The following is a 14,718-nucleotide window of genomic DNA, read 5'->3' on the forward strand; positions in this document are numbered from 1 at the left end:
TCTAATTTGTTTTTTCATTTACTTTGGGAGTTTAAAATATGACATCCCTGTTGGAGATTAAGACCACTTAATGGGTTGTTTGGGGGAAATAAAAAGCTAATCTAACTGACTAGCACAACACTAATTGAAATTATAATAAACTGGACAAATAATGCAGATATGTCTCTATCCAGTTTGAATGCAAATGCAATTTTTTTATAAGCTTGCAATGAAGAAAGTGATGACTTATTTAAATTTTTTAATTATTGGTATTTGAAAATAATGTAAATTATCAGTTCCTTAGTGAACAAGGGCTTCCCAGTGCTGCTGACATCAGTTCTCTCTAGATAAGGTTGCATTCCTGCAGAAATTAGATGCAGCCATCCCTTTTTAAAATGAGGAGAATGCTAAGCAGATGGTTTTAGACATAAGAAGCAGAATTTATGTACATTTAATAGTCAAAACAAAGCGTGGGATGTGAAGAGAGGTCTACACGATATCTTTTTATAAAGTTTATCAGCAAAATTTGATTTGCTGGTAGTGACGGTCTGTTTCCTATAACTAAATTTATACACTTTTAAGAGTGTTGATCACCTTATTTCTATTTCAGTATATTTTTTTATACTGATCATTTTGCTTATTTACTTTTTTAATGCATTGAAATACACATATTTCTACATCTACATATAAATGAAGTATACATTTACACAAGCAAAATATTTACTGCTATTTGAATTTATTTGCTTTCATATTTTTGTATTGTTCTTGGCTGTTTGATATGACAAACACTAAAACAAATAACAGTCATAATCAAGCATTTACATAGTTTATGGAAATGTTTGTTGATGGTGGTCCATGCTTTGGTACTAATGCCTGGGGTCAGAATAGGCTGTTTTCTAACCATACATCCACGTTCTTAAATTAGTTCTTTTAAAACAAGTAGGTTGGTTAATTGCTAAAACTGTTTTGATGAACTGTTGGTTTATAGATAGAAGTATATAAGCCATGTTCACAACTTTTAACACATAAGAAATGGGCAGCTGTGTCTGGCCTGCTGTGTAAGGGACCTAAACTGCTCTTGGGGTCCCCCAAGGCTAGCAACGTCTCAAAGTGTTCTCATACATCAATGCATGGAAATCTCTCCCAGGTAAGTGTCAGGGGATGATAACTCGGAATGACAGCAAAAAAAAGTGTCTAGGTCTAAATTGTCAAAGACTATTGGTCTCACATTTATGAAAAATGTGTCTATATTTTAATTTGAATATATGTCAACAGTAAGTTCAAAAACATCTAAAGTTCTTAAGCTTTAGAATAATATACTTGTTACAAAGAATTTTTTTATAAATTGACTTGCTGTGGCTATTCTTTATAGGCATTTCCGCCCACAGAACTGCCGCTCACTGGATGTTTTTTCTTTTTCAGACCATTCTCTGTAAACCCTAGAGATGGTTGTGTGTGAAAATCCCAGTAGATCAGCAGTTTCTGAAATACTCAGACCAGCCCTTCTGGCACCAACAATCATGCCACATTCAAAGTCACTCAAATCACCTTTCTTCCCCATACTGATGCTCGGTTTGAACGGCAGAAGATTGTCTTGACCATGTCTACATGCCTAAATGCACTGAGTTGCCGCCATGTGATTGGCTGCTTAGAAATTGAGCAGTTGGACAGGTGTACCTAATAAAGTGCCCGGTGAGTGTATATAGTAGAATAATCCTGTCTTTATAGTTTATTTGCTGTTATTCATAAAATAAATGTAATAAGAAGAATCTGAGGCTAAAATAAATTCCACAAGTCATTAAACAGTGCAATGCTTGGTAACCATAATATTTAAGGGCAATAAATGCACAATAAGAAGACAACAAACCTACCAATACCTGATATATATTACTGCTGCTGTGGTGGCTAGTTGGAAATTACATTTACAAAAAGTACAGCCCTATTTCAAATATCGCCCATGGGCCATTTAATTTCGCTCTGCTGGTTATGAAATCTCATATAATCAATAATATAATTCATAAATATAGATGAAATCTTAATTATATAATGTCCCATTCCGGATGTAGGGGTTTGAGGGCATGGTTGTGTGGGTGAGGAGGAGGGTGGGTTAGATGCGTGCTGTTTATAGGTTTAAGATAGCTGAGCCCTGTGAACGCGCACGTACGAGCAACTCAAGTCACCACCCATTGCGTCAGCGCGTTCCTTCGGCCTCAAGCGTCAGCGCGCGTGCTCCGTGCGGGATGCTGAATTGTAGGTGATGATGGCGGAAAGGGAGCGACGCTGAGTTCCACCCGAGTTTTTACCCCAGCTGTAAAAACCACCCACAACCACCGTTTCTCTCCGTCGACACCTATCCCGAGGCCATGGGGAACGAGGCCAGCATGGAGGGGGAGGGACAGGCGGGACAGCCCGGCGCCGCTGTCCCTGCAGCGGGGGTGCTGAATTCCATTTCAGCACCACCGGACTCTGGACAGGTCCTCAAGCCCAGCAATGGAGCACCAGCCGGAGGAAGTGGGGCTGCGTCCGGGCCGGGGATTAACAGGTAGCCGCGGTAGCTAGGGAGCCTTTAACACACAAAGTGTGGACAATGAAGCGAAATTAAAGGGAGGGGGGCTTCATGGCAGCGTGCTGTAGCGTACATTACTTCAACCAGCAGGGTAGATAGAAGCTCAGCCGACTGCGTGTAGATAGACCTGAATGGGCGCTTAATTATTTATTTCAATACCCTTGCCAGTAGTGTTGACAACCTCTTTTTGAAAGCTCTCTTTATTTTGACATCAGATCTGCCATTGGTGATGCGCTTTAAATCGATCATGCAAATCTTACAAGGTAGAAGCAGACATGCGTAAATGTAGCTTTAAGCATTTTAGAAGGAATTTCTACGCCCTTTTTTACGATGTCTGCCTTCGGGATTCAGTGTCATGAATGAAAATCATGATATATATATATATATATATATATATATATATATATATATATATATATATATATATATATATATATATATATATATATAAAATTAGAAAATAGGTAAAATAATCTAAACTGCATACAGGGGTGGGTCGGTTTTACTACTTCTTCTTTGACGCCAATTCTTGTAAACACAGGGTCATTCTGAAAAACACACCTTTCTCCTTGCCAGCAGCAGACGTCTGTCTCCTGATGACAGCGTTGTGTAGAATGTCAGTGCTCCCAGCAGATATCACCAACGTCATTAAAGGTGTAGGACCAAAACATATGCTATAGCCGCTGTCTTAAAGCGTAAATCAGAAGTTAGTCTCAAATGATTATGCTGTTAAATACAAAACAATAATAAAAAAAAAATGTACAGCTGGACTGAACCAGGCATTTTAGTCCAGATAAAGTGGTGTTTTATCTCCCCCCTGGGAGAAACCTTGTGCCATTCCAGTTGTATTTGTGATAGTGCTGTCCTAGAAGCGTTTCCATCTCTAAACCCACATTGTTGGCTTAAAATGATGCAGCGTAGGCCGATGAAATATTAACCCCACTGAGATCATGTCTGTGGTCACATGGAGCAGCTTGCATGCCCGTATTTTCGGTGTGGGTGTGTGTGAGGGATTACCCTCCTAACAAGATCTGATATTGCCTTAATTACACAGTTCAACAGTTGTAGACCTTAACGCACACACACACACATACACGTAGACCTTGCTGCATCATAGATTTGCCACACCTACTTGCAGTTTCTGTGTAATAATGTTTCAGGCTAGTGTGCAAATAGATTTATAGATTTGCAGCGAGCATTCCTTTGTATGGCTAAATTACAGAGTTGAGGCTTTGTTTTAGACCATGACTTATGGCAGTGGGAAATTCTGAGTGTTACTTTTTTTAAAAGGAGCCTTGTACTTTTATCGGCATCTGGTTGTTTTTGTCCGTAGTGTCTTGCAATGGCTTTCAGATCTTTTTAGAATTTAAAGACTGATGTTCCCTCTAATTGGTTTTGTGTTTTTCATAAAAACAGCTCTAGCTCAGTCAAACCAGGTGGAGACTTTTTTTCAAGTATCAATTGTACGTCTGGGCACAGTTTTTTTTTTTTTTTCAAATGGATCGAGGTCTGGCTTTTATCTTTCATCTCTAATACATTAATTCTAAGTTCCACCAGTTTGACTTTCTCTGTTTAAGAAATGCATTATTTTTACTCATAGAATCTTATTTGTTTAGATTTATGGAGATCATGACAAGCAGTTCTCCTTTCAACAGCTTCTCCCAGCTGAACTGTGAATCTCCAGCATTAAAAGGGCTTTCTTGTCTGCTTCTTGATTATAGCTTATCTTTTCTGGTCTGTAAGTTTAACTAGATAGCCCTATCTTGGTAGATAAATATCTGTTTAATAATGTTTGATCAGAAAGAACTAATGTTTCTGTCATGGTCGTGGTTCTGCTGTTCTTTTCTTTGCTCCTTGTTTTCTAGATTTATTAGCCTAATTCCAGTTTTGTTGTACTTCTAGATTTATATTAGTTCTCAAGTTTTTCTGTTGTCCTCTTTTGCCCTCTTGTGTGTGTATGTTCCTTTCCCCTTGGCTCCCTCGTTGTCTCCTCTCACACCTGTTCCTTGTCTGCTCGTTAGCCCTCCCTTTGTCTCTGTCTCCTATATATGCTCTCCCTCTGCTCTCACTCTTTGTTGGTTCCTTGTCTTTGCTGTCCTCCCATGCTGTTGTCCACATTCCTCGTCTCTCCCTGGCTCCTCGTGTTTGGTATTCCCCAGATGTCTCCATTGTTCTGGTTTGCTTTTGATTATTAGTTGGATTTTTGCATTCCTGCCTTTGTTGCTGTTTTGCCCCATTAAATCACCCAGAAATCTCCTCAGCCTGTATGCCTCTGCATTTGGGTCCTCTAAACCACAACCAAACCCTGACATTAGGAACCAACCACAATGGACCCAGCAGAGCCCAGTCTGGACACCCTGAGGGATTTTTTTCTGAAGCTGGAAAAGGCTCTGGACACTATTGCCAATCTCAGCCCGCCTGAGGAGAGGGTGAGTGCAGCTGGCCAACTAAGGCAAATTCTCCTCACAAACAGCAAACTCATTTCTCCCCCAGTGCTGTCTGAACTGTTTGAAGAGTTGGAGTGGAACCACCAAGCAGCCAGCGCCCAGCTCTTCAACAGACCCCCACCACCCAAACCATCACTTCACCTCCTTCCAACTCTGCTCTCAATCGCCTCCAGTCCGGTTCCTCCACCTTCACCAGCTGTTGGTCCCCCCATGCCGTCTGCCTCCTCCAGGCGTAAGCGCCGCCGGGGGAAGAAATCCATGGCGGGTCAGCCTGACGCCTCCACTCCCTCTCCGGCGGGTCAGCCTGACGCCTCCACTCCCTCTCCGGCGGGTCAGCCTGACGCCTCCACTCCCTCTCCGGCGGGTCAGCCTGACGCCTCCACTCCCTCTCCGGCGGGTCAGCCTGACGCCTCCACTCCCTCTCCGGCGGGTCAGCCTGACGCCTCCACTCCCTCTCCGGCGGGTCAGCCTGACGCCTCCACTCCCTCTCCGGCGGGTCAGCCTGACGCCTCCACTCCCACTCTCCTTCAGGTCAGTTTCCCCTATGGCCTTGGCCGTCACCTCCATGACCAGCAGTTGGCTCCTCGAGTTAGAGGTTTAAATTCAGTCACCATGATTACACCCACTGCAGTCAGAGCACCACATATTGAGGAGTCAGAGTTATGGGACTACTTTTATGGGCAAAGGGAGGATCTATTCCCTTTCCTTCCACCTCCATCAGTCCTCTGTCAGCCAGCACATCCCAAGCCCTTTAGCGGGCTGGTTTACCTAGCTCCAGAGCCCTTTAGAGGCCCAGTTTCCCCAGCTGCAGAGCCCTTTAGAGGCCCGGTTTCCCCAGCTTCAGAGCCCTTTAGAGGCCCGGTTTCCCCAGCTTCAGAGCCCTTTAGAGGCCCGGTTTCCCCAGCTTCAGAGCCCTTTAGAGGCCCGGTTTCCCCAGCTTCAGAGCCCTTTAGAGGCCCGGTTTCCCCAGCTTCAGAGCCCATTAGAGGCCCGGTTTCCCCAGCTTCAGAGCCCATTAGAGGCCCGGTTTCCCCAGCTTCAGAGCCCATTAGAGGCCCGGTTTCCCCAGCTTCAGAGCCCATTAGAGGCCCGGTTTCCCCAGCTTCAGAGCCCATTAGAGGCCCGGTTTCCCCAGCTTCAGAGCCCATTAGAGGCCCGGTTTCCCCAGCTTCAGAGCCCATTAGAGGCCCGGTTTCCCCAGCTCCAGTGCCCATTAGAGGGCCGGTTTCCCCAGCTCCAGTGCCCATTAGAGGGCCGGTTTCCCCAGCTCCAGTGCCCATTAGAGGGCCGGTTTCCCCAGCTCCAGTGCCCATTAGAGGGCCGGTTTCCCCAGCTCCAGTGCCCATTAGAGGGCCGGTTTCCCCAGCTCCAGTGCCCATTAGAGGGCCGGTTTCCCCAGCTCCAGTGCCCATTAGAGGGCCGGTTTCCCCAGCTCCAGTGCCCATTAGAGGGCCGGTTTCCCCAGTACCAGAGACTCCTGAGCCCGTTATCAGGCCGTTTAGCCTAGCGCCAGAGACTCCTGAGCCCATTGGAGGTCCGTTTAGCCTAGCACCAGAGACTCCTGAGCCCATTGGAGGGCCGTTTAGCCTAGCGCCTGAGACCCCTGAGCCCGTTCAGAGTCATCCTGATTTCCCTGAGCAGGCTACTGAAGGGCTCTCTGAAATAAAGCTAAGCAGGCGCTCCAAGCCTCCACGGCCCCTCAGCGGGCGCTCCAAGCCTCCACGGCCCCTCAGCGGGCGCTCCAAGCCTCCACGGCCCCTCAGCGGGCGCTCCAAGCCTCCACGGCCCCTCAGCGGGCGCTCCAAGCCTCCACGGCCCCTCAGCGGGCGCTCCAAGCCTCCACGGCCCCTCAGCGGGCGCTCCAAGCCTCCACGGCCCCTCAGCGGGCGCTCCAAGCCTCCACGGCCCCTCAGCGGGCGCTCCAGGCCCCCTCTGAGGCTGTTCCTGTGCCGCAGTCGGCGGCCCCCTCTGAGGCTGTTCCTGTGCCGCAGTCGGCGGCCCCCTCTGAGGCTGTTCCTGTGCCGCAGTCGGCGGCCCCCTCTGAGGCTGTTCCTGTGCCTGCGTCTGAGACGGCGTCGCCGTCCTCCAGAGACCCTCCTTCATCAGAGACGGCGTCGCCGCCGGCAACCTCCAGAGACCCTCCTTCGTCAGAGACGGCGGCGACGCCGGCCGCCTCCTGGGGCCCTCTTCCTTCAGAGACGGCGTCCCCGCCGGCCTCCTCCTGGGGCCCTCCTCCTCCAGAGGCCCTCTGTCGCCGCCGGCCTCCTCCAGAGGCCCTCTGTCGCCGCCGGCCTCCTCCAGAGGCCCTCTGTCGCCGCCGGCCCCCTCCTGGGGCCCTCCTCCTTCAGAGACGGCGTCGCCGCCGGCCCCCTCCAGGGGCCCTCCTCCTTCAGAGACGGCGTCGCCGCCGGCCCCCTCCAGGGGCCCTCCTCCTTCAGAGACGGCGTCGCCGCCGGCCCCCTCCAGGGGCCCTCCTCCTTCAGAGACGGCGTCGCCGCCGGCCTCCTCCAGAGGCCCTCTGTCGCAGCCGGCCTCCTCCAGAGAGCCTCCTTCATCAGAGACGGCGTCGCCGTCGCCGTCCTCCTGAGCTTCTGCCTCGCCTCCGGCCTCACGGCCGCCCTCCAGAGACTCTTCCTGGCCTCACGGCCGCCCTCCAGAGACTCTTCCTGGCCTCACGGCCGCCCTCCAGAGACTCTTCCTGGCCTCACGGCCGCCCTCCAGAGACTCTTCCTGGCCTCACGGCCGCCCTCCAGAGACTCTTCCTGGCCTCCGGCCTCACGGCCGCCCTCCAGAGACTTTGTTTGCCCTCGCCCACCTTGGGTGGGTTGTTTTGGTTTTGTTTGGACTCTGCGTTTGGTTTTGTATTTCGTGCCCTCCTTCCTGGTTCCCCCTCCGCCCGCCCAGGGGGGGTTATTTTTTGTTTCTGGACATTTTGGGCGTCTGGGATCCGCCCTTAAGTGGGGGGCACTGTCATGGTCGTGGTTCTGCTGTTCTTTTCTTTGCTCCTTGTTTTCTAGATTTATTGGTTTAATTCCAGTTTTGTTGTACTTCTAGATTTATATTAGTTCTCAAGTTTTTCTGTTGTCCTCTTTTGCCCTCTTGTGTGTGTATGTTCCTTTCCCCTTGGCTCCCTCGTTGTCTCCTCTCACACCTGTTCCTTGTCTGCTCGTTAGCCCTCCCTTTGTCTCTGTCTCCTATATATGCTCTCCCTCTGCTCTCACTCTTTGTTGGTTCCTTGTCTTTGCTGTCCTCCCATGCTGTTGTCCACATTCCTCGTCTCTCCCTGGCTCCTCGTGTTTGGTATTCCCCAGATGTCTCCATTGTTCTGGTTTGCTTTTGATTATTAGTTGGATTTTTGCATTCCTGCCTTTGTTGCTGTTTTGCCCCATTAAATCACCCAGAAATCTCCTCAGCCTGTCTGCCTCTGCATTTGGGTCCTCTAAACCACAACCAAACCCTGACAGTTTCAAATTAGTGCCTAGCATTACTTCTATGATTTAGGCTTAGACAAGTTTAGCCATAACTTTAACCCAATCTGTCTGCTCTGTTTGCTGGTTTCTTTGTCTTTCTGAGATGAAAGTTGATGAACTTCCTGTTTATCAGACTTTAACATCAGTCAGATGCTTCTCCAGATCACTCTGTAACAGACCTCTACTGGAGATACTTTCTACATACAGTCATTTATATTTACAACAGCTTGTTGGAGAAACTCCTGTGAGTTACAATAACATTTAATGTCCCTGTGTGATTTAAAAGTGTTTTTGATTTTAACTGAAATGAATTGAATAAGCACAGATGGGCTGTTTTTACTAATTAGGTAACTTTTAAAGGCAGCTGGTTTGACTGCATTTTATGTCAGGATCTTCAAGTTAGTCTAGCTAATTACATATACATACCAAAAATGTTAAGATTGATATATTTCAGAAAGAAATCATGCATAATTTCTCCTCACAATTATTCCCTTAATTGTGTCGATCTATCACATAAAACTATTAAACGAAATGCAGAATTGTTCACGTTTTATGCGTCCTTTTTGCTAGACACAGTGTCTGGCCTGTTTATTACGTGGGGCAGATTTAAATTCTCATAGCTTCTTTGTAGTCTCATGATTTTTTTATATCTTGATTTCTTCCTGGTATCCTCCCTTAGGTTTCTCATAAAGAGAGTGCAGAGACTGAGTGTGCTAACAAACAGGGCGGCAGAATGAGAAATGAGCAGAGGGAAAGAGAAAAACATCGAAGCACATGGCTGATTTAAATGGTTTTCTTGAGATCATGGATCTGCTTTTCACATATTCCTTTATAAGGAACCTCAGAAGCATAATAGTGTCTAGCTTTAGACTTGATAGAAGACTTTAATTTTAATTGCATGAATTGCCCGGTAGTGTAATTAGGGCTATTATATCTTTTATATTACCTTATTTAAAAGTGAGATCCATAGGACATTTTTTGTTTTGTTATGGACCGAATTACCTTCCATTTAGTCTCAGTCATAGAGCTAAATCCGAGCCCTTATAGCTGTCTTCTGCAAAGATATTTGGCCAACCCATCAGCTTTAGAGAGCACCACAATCATTGTTTTCAACTCTTATCTTAACAGCTTTCTCTAAGTGCACAGTCATCCCAATGTTGACCATTACAGAGGAGTGTTCTGACACAAGCTCCAAGTATTTCCTGTTTACAGCACCACACAGTTGGTGCTACTGCGGTACTGACCTGCAATAACATTTCAAAGGTCTGAAGCAAATAAAACAGAACAAATGTGCTAAAGGTTCCTCTAAAATCTTAATTGTTTCTAGATTCTTATAACATATTTCTAACTTTGATCTTATTTCCATCCAATTTTAAATACTGAGCATATAACATGCTCAATCTGTTATACTACAACCTGCATGATTGAGAATCCTTACCTGCAACAAGCTATGCAGATTAGAGACTGATGTGCTGCTAGGCTAAAAGTAATTTAAGTTGTAAGAATAGTAATTTAATCAATCGATTTCCCAGTATCTGACCTGCCTGTCACCAGACAGAGATGATCAGGGGAAATGGTCCGATTATGATCTCTGGCTCATTAACTGCTGCATCTATAGGTTCTTTTACCATGTGAAATAATTGCATAATAAATAATTGGCCATTGCATTTAAAGGAGCTGTACTCAAATAGAGTATTTTTAGCTCAACTGGTAAATGCTGTTGGTTATTTTATATAGCTGGAAGTGTTTATGACTCACATTTTGAACTTATCTGGCTTTTTTAGTGCAGCTAAATATGAACACAGCAGCCAATCAAGTTTTAAAAGATAAGGTTTGCAAACACTACCTGTTCTTTTAAAAGACAGGTATAAGTCATAATTGATATATCGGGAAAGTCTGGTTATGTGTAGAGAGACTTTCCTCTTTTAGTTTATTAGCACCAGTAGAAAATGAATCACGTTCAAATATAAAAGAAACCAAAGCATTATGAAAACAATGCTAGTAGCATCTGGTCAGCTGACGATCCTTTTGGAACCTGTTCTGTTTAGCAGCACCAATGCTGCTAATTAAACTTTTCATGACGGATGTCAGCTTATCTCTTGTGTCCAGTGTGTTTTGGAGTTGACATTTAGAGAGCACCAGCTGCTGTAAGACACTACAGCTCTTCCTTCCCTTTTAGGTTGGTTTCTATGAGCAGCAGTGTGGATGATCTGCAGCAATGACACTGTGATGCATGTAAGAAGTTTCCTGCTTTTTTATTTACACCTAATTTTTTGGTTATTCTTGCAGAAACAAGTTATTTTTTTATTCTTTTCACCTGCCAGTGGTTTTAATTGTGTTGATTTTTGGCACATTGGTAAGAGATTGTGTTTTTATCACTAGAACTGAGATTTACTGCAGATTAACCTGTTTATTAAACTTTTCAAACTGATAAAAAGGAAAGTTTTACTAAAGTTGGTGTTGATAATAGATTTCTTCATCTTGTAAGGCATAATTAACATTCTGTTTGAGCATTGTTTTGCAAATGTGTATGTATCTTCAAAGCACTTCTTTCTTGTTATTTATAACACTTTTATGTACTAAAATCAATACTTACAATAAATAACCCTAAGAGATAGGCCCCATTCTGACTAGTTCCTTTGATGAAAAAAATAAACATCTGAAAGACATAAAAGATAATGAAGTCTATAATAATCATAATTTCTTTTTTATGGAATTTTAACTACATGTCTTATAATTTTCTGATTTTAGTAATAGACCCATCTGTACGCATGCATTAAAGGGGTCATAGAATGATTCTATAGGTTATCTGGTCCTTAAGTTCTCTAAATAGGGTGTGTAACATTAGTTGGGCTGAAAATGGCATATTTACTGTTCCATGTGCCCTAATGCAAGCCTAGTTAAAAGCCCTAGAAATGAAAGGTTTTCTTCCTTTTATGGTATGCTCATGAATGTTTAGATTAGCTGTGCGCTGTTTGGTTAGTTTACATCGAACAAAGCTGCTGAGCAAAGACGCATCATAGCAACAAGCACTCACTCACTGAAACATCGAATTGTTGGTATGGTAGGATGACCAGACGTCCTCCTTTTCCCGGACATGTCCAGCATTTCATACCTAAAAAAAGTTTACGTAAACTGAGAGTCTTCGTTTGGATTTGCCTGTTTTATGGTGGAAGTTTAGAATTGTGAGATTTGCAGAGAAAGGAGGTGTAGATGGGGTTTGAACTTCTCTGTACGTCCATTTCACCCACTGAACTAGCGTTATTCATCTATGACAATGTAAACTTGGTTTGGTATTCTATAACCCTTTTAAAAGGTGTTGTGAACAGTACATAAATATGTTTTAGTGACGACTGAGGCCGACTTTGATAGAAAACTTCTATCCACTTCCTCAAACACACTTGATTTTTTATTACTTTATACTAATAGGAAAAAAATAAGGGCAATATTGTACTGGTGTTCAGACTACAATAACTACAATAATGTAGTTTTTTCTCATTTATTTCAATGATCCTTTATATTAGGTAGATCAATAAAAGAATTGGAAACTCCAGCAACTTTTTGAACAGGTATATTGGATGCACAACTTAGAAGTAATTGTGGATTTTTTTCATGGCTAGAAGCTTGCTAAAAAGATGTAACCAAATTGCTGTGGGAATATTCATATACATTTGAGTATCTATTTATAGCATGAATTCCTTGTTGATTAGAGAACATCTACACTAGATTAAAATGCATGCACCAAATTCTTACAATTATATGTTCATTCTTAAAAGCTTCAAGTCAACATGAAGTTCATGCTATGTATGATGAGGGTATGCAGCCTTAACCCTTAATGTTCGGGTAAAATTTCTTATGAGGTTTTTTATCCACTGAGTAATGAATGATGCATAACTTCTGATATGTTATAGAAAATTATATATATTCTATCTGATTTTTTTTCCCTACAAAAATGACTAATTCATTTATATATGTTGTAACTGTGCTTGGCAGTGTTACTGGCCAAATAGTGATCAGTATTATCAACACTTCATTGTTTTTATTTGTTTGTTATTATGAATATTTGGAAAACAGAAATATCTTTAAAATAAACCTTTTCTTAAATCCACACATCCCATTTCAGTCCAGATACACCACTATGCTAAAACTCAGTCTTGGTGAGGACATTCGATGAACCTTAACCTGTTTCCGCCCTCAGTTGCTTAATCTTAGATGTCTTCATGCGGACAGCTTTGCTGTCTTCCATTTTCAGCTGCATTTACAGTTTTTTAAAGACAGAAGGCGCATTCAGGTTTTCAGTGTCATTCTGACTAAATTTTCCTCGGGGTGTTTCTCTGGTGTCTAAGGTCTCCACAAAGCCTTGCAGGACAAAATTAAATCTGTCCTGCTGGTTAATTATAAAGCTGAAAGTATTTCCCTCTGGGTTAAAAAGGCCTTCGTCTGATGTGACATTCGGTGTATGCGCAAACAACAAATATACCAGCTGTTATGGTTATGTTTGCTGAGCAGATTTAAGGTGTCAACTATATCTCACGTGTTTATTTTAAAACTTACAATGAGTGCAGCTTTTGCATGAGATAGATTTGTGCCTTGACCTTTAAATACTACTAAATCAGGCACAAAGGAAAGGTTTTCAATCTAGCCTTAAGCCGTCTGTGCTGCTAACAGTATTAATCGATAAGAAACATATAACCTCTCAGTTAGTATGAAACTGATACAGGTAGAAGGCATCCAGCTAAAGTACAGGACATACAGGACATATCAGATTATGTTCACTGCTGCAAAATCTATATATGTTTCATATTTGTTTAAAAAGGAAAAATGTCCCAGATTTTAAAACAAGACATATTGCTGTTTGGGCTCTCAAAGTGGGCCAATGCTAACAAAGTCCTGGATATTTGTTTTTGTGAGCTTAAAGAATGTGGTAAAAAAAAAATAAAATAAAAAAAAAAGGCCTGAGACATTAGAAGTATGAACATTCAAAGTCAGTGCTTCCCCTCAATCAGTACTTTGGTTAATGCAGCACCCTCTCACTGCAATTACAGATTGAGCTCTGCAGCTCCTCCAGAGCTTCACAGCCTTCTTAGTAATTTCTCTCTCTTTGATTAATGCTACCCTTGTTCAGCCTGCTAGTTTAGGTGTACAGCCATGCCTTGTCAGGTTTATAGTTGTGCAATACACTTTGCAGTTTTTGACAATTGGTTGAAAATTCAAAGATACATCCAGATGTTTAATATGTTAATATCTATCCTGCTGTAAGATAAAAAAAAAGGTTGTATGCTGTATTTTCTCAAATCTACTTTAACAAACCTCTTAGACTTTAATGGAACAGCTACAATTAAACTGAGGTGTAATTACTTATAGATGAGCTCCATTTGATCTTCTTTTTTTTATATTGCATTTAAGTAGTTGAACAGTCTTTTCCTATAGTGTTAGAAGTGTAAATCTGTAAAGAAAAAACTATGAACTATGAAAACATGTTTTTCAGATATAAGTGCATTCTCAGTCAAGGGGATAAATGTTAGAATGGCCACTTAAAATGTGTAAACATTTCTAGATATATAAAACTTAATTGTTACTAGTATAATTTTTTTTTTTTTTTTTTACTTTCTAAAATTCAGTCTCTGCTACAAAAATGTAATTTAGAAAATATATTATTACAGTTAGGTCTAGGAGTGTGATTTTGATCAGGAAGAATCTTATTTTAGTGATCTACAAATGGAACAAGAGAGGCGAGAGTGCTTTTAAAAAAAAAGCCTGCCATAGCCCACTTCATATAAACATACCATTAACTGGAACAACAATCTCCTCCTTTGCACCTTCCTCTCCTTTGTAGCTGTAGCGTTGTTTCGCTGTCTTTTAAACACATTCTCCTTTTTTATTGTATTTGTTGCATTTCTGCATTCAAATCTCTAGTTCCAGTGGCGTGAAATAGGCACTTCCTGTTTCCTTTTGTCATTTTGACTTGTCTAATCCATACTCCACTGATAATGGCTTTTCATACTTGCTGCGCACGCGCTTAAAGGAGAAGAATCAAGAGTCCACCTTTCGTATTCCATTTTCAGAGTTTTTTAAAGTGTTTAACAGAGACGTTAGCACCTCGACGTCGGAGTACACAGAGTGAAGCGAAAAGACTACAACTGTGTAAACAGGCCCCATTTCCGTTTCCGGTGGCAGCGGAATATTGACTATTCCTACAGAACTCAATGGGATTTACAAAATGCTAAATAAAACACTACAGGAACGTTTTTTCTTT

General features: G+C 42.9%; 1 protein-coding gene across 3 annotated transcripts in view; it reads left to right on the forward strand.

Annotated features, from left to right (window-relative positions):
- The first annotated feature begins 2,198 nt into the window (after nt 1-2,198).
- bsnb (bassoon (presynaptic cytomatrix protein) b) overlaps nt 2,199-14,718 on the forward strand; it is a 122,825-nt gene continuing 110,305 nt past the window's right edge. For all 3 annotated transcript variants that reach the window (XM_038279856.1, XM_038279855.1, XM_038279857.1), the window contains exon 1: nt 2,199-2,521. In XM_038279856.1, coding sequence (XP_038135784.1) covers nt 2,343-2,521 — 179 coding nt within the window. In that variant the 5' untranslated portion in view covers nt 2,199-2,342. The remainder of the gene's footprint in view (nt 2,522-14,718) is intronic.

Source organism: Cyprinodon tularosa, unplaced genomic scaffold, assembly GCF_016077235.1.
Source record: "Cyprinodon tularosa strain WSP-4 unplaced genomic scaffold, ASM1607723v1 ctg154, whole genome shotgun sequence".
NCBI classification, from domain to species: Eukaryota; Metazoa; Chordata; class Actinopteri; order Cyprinodontiformes; family Cyprinodontidae; genus Cyprinodon; species Cyprinodon tularosa.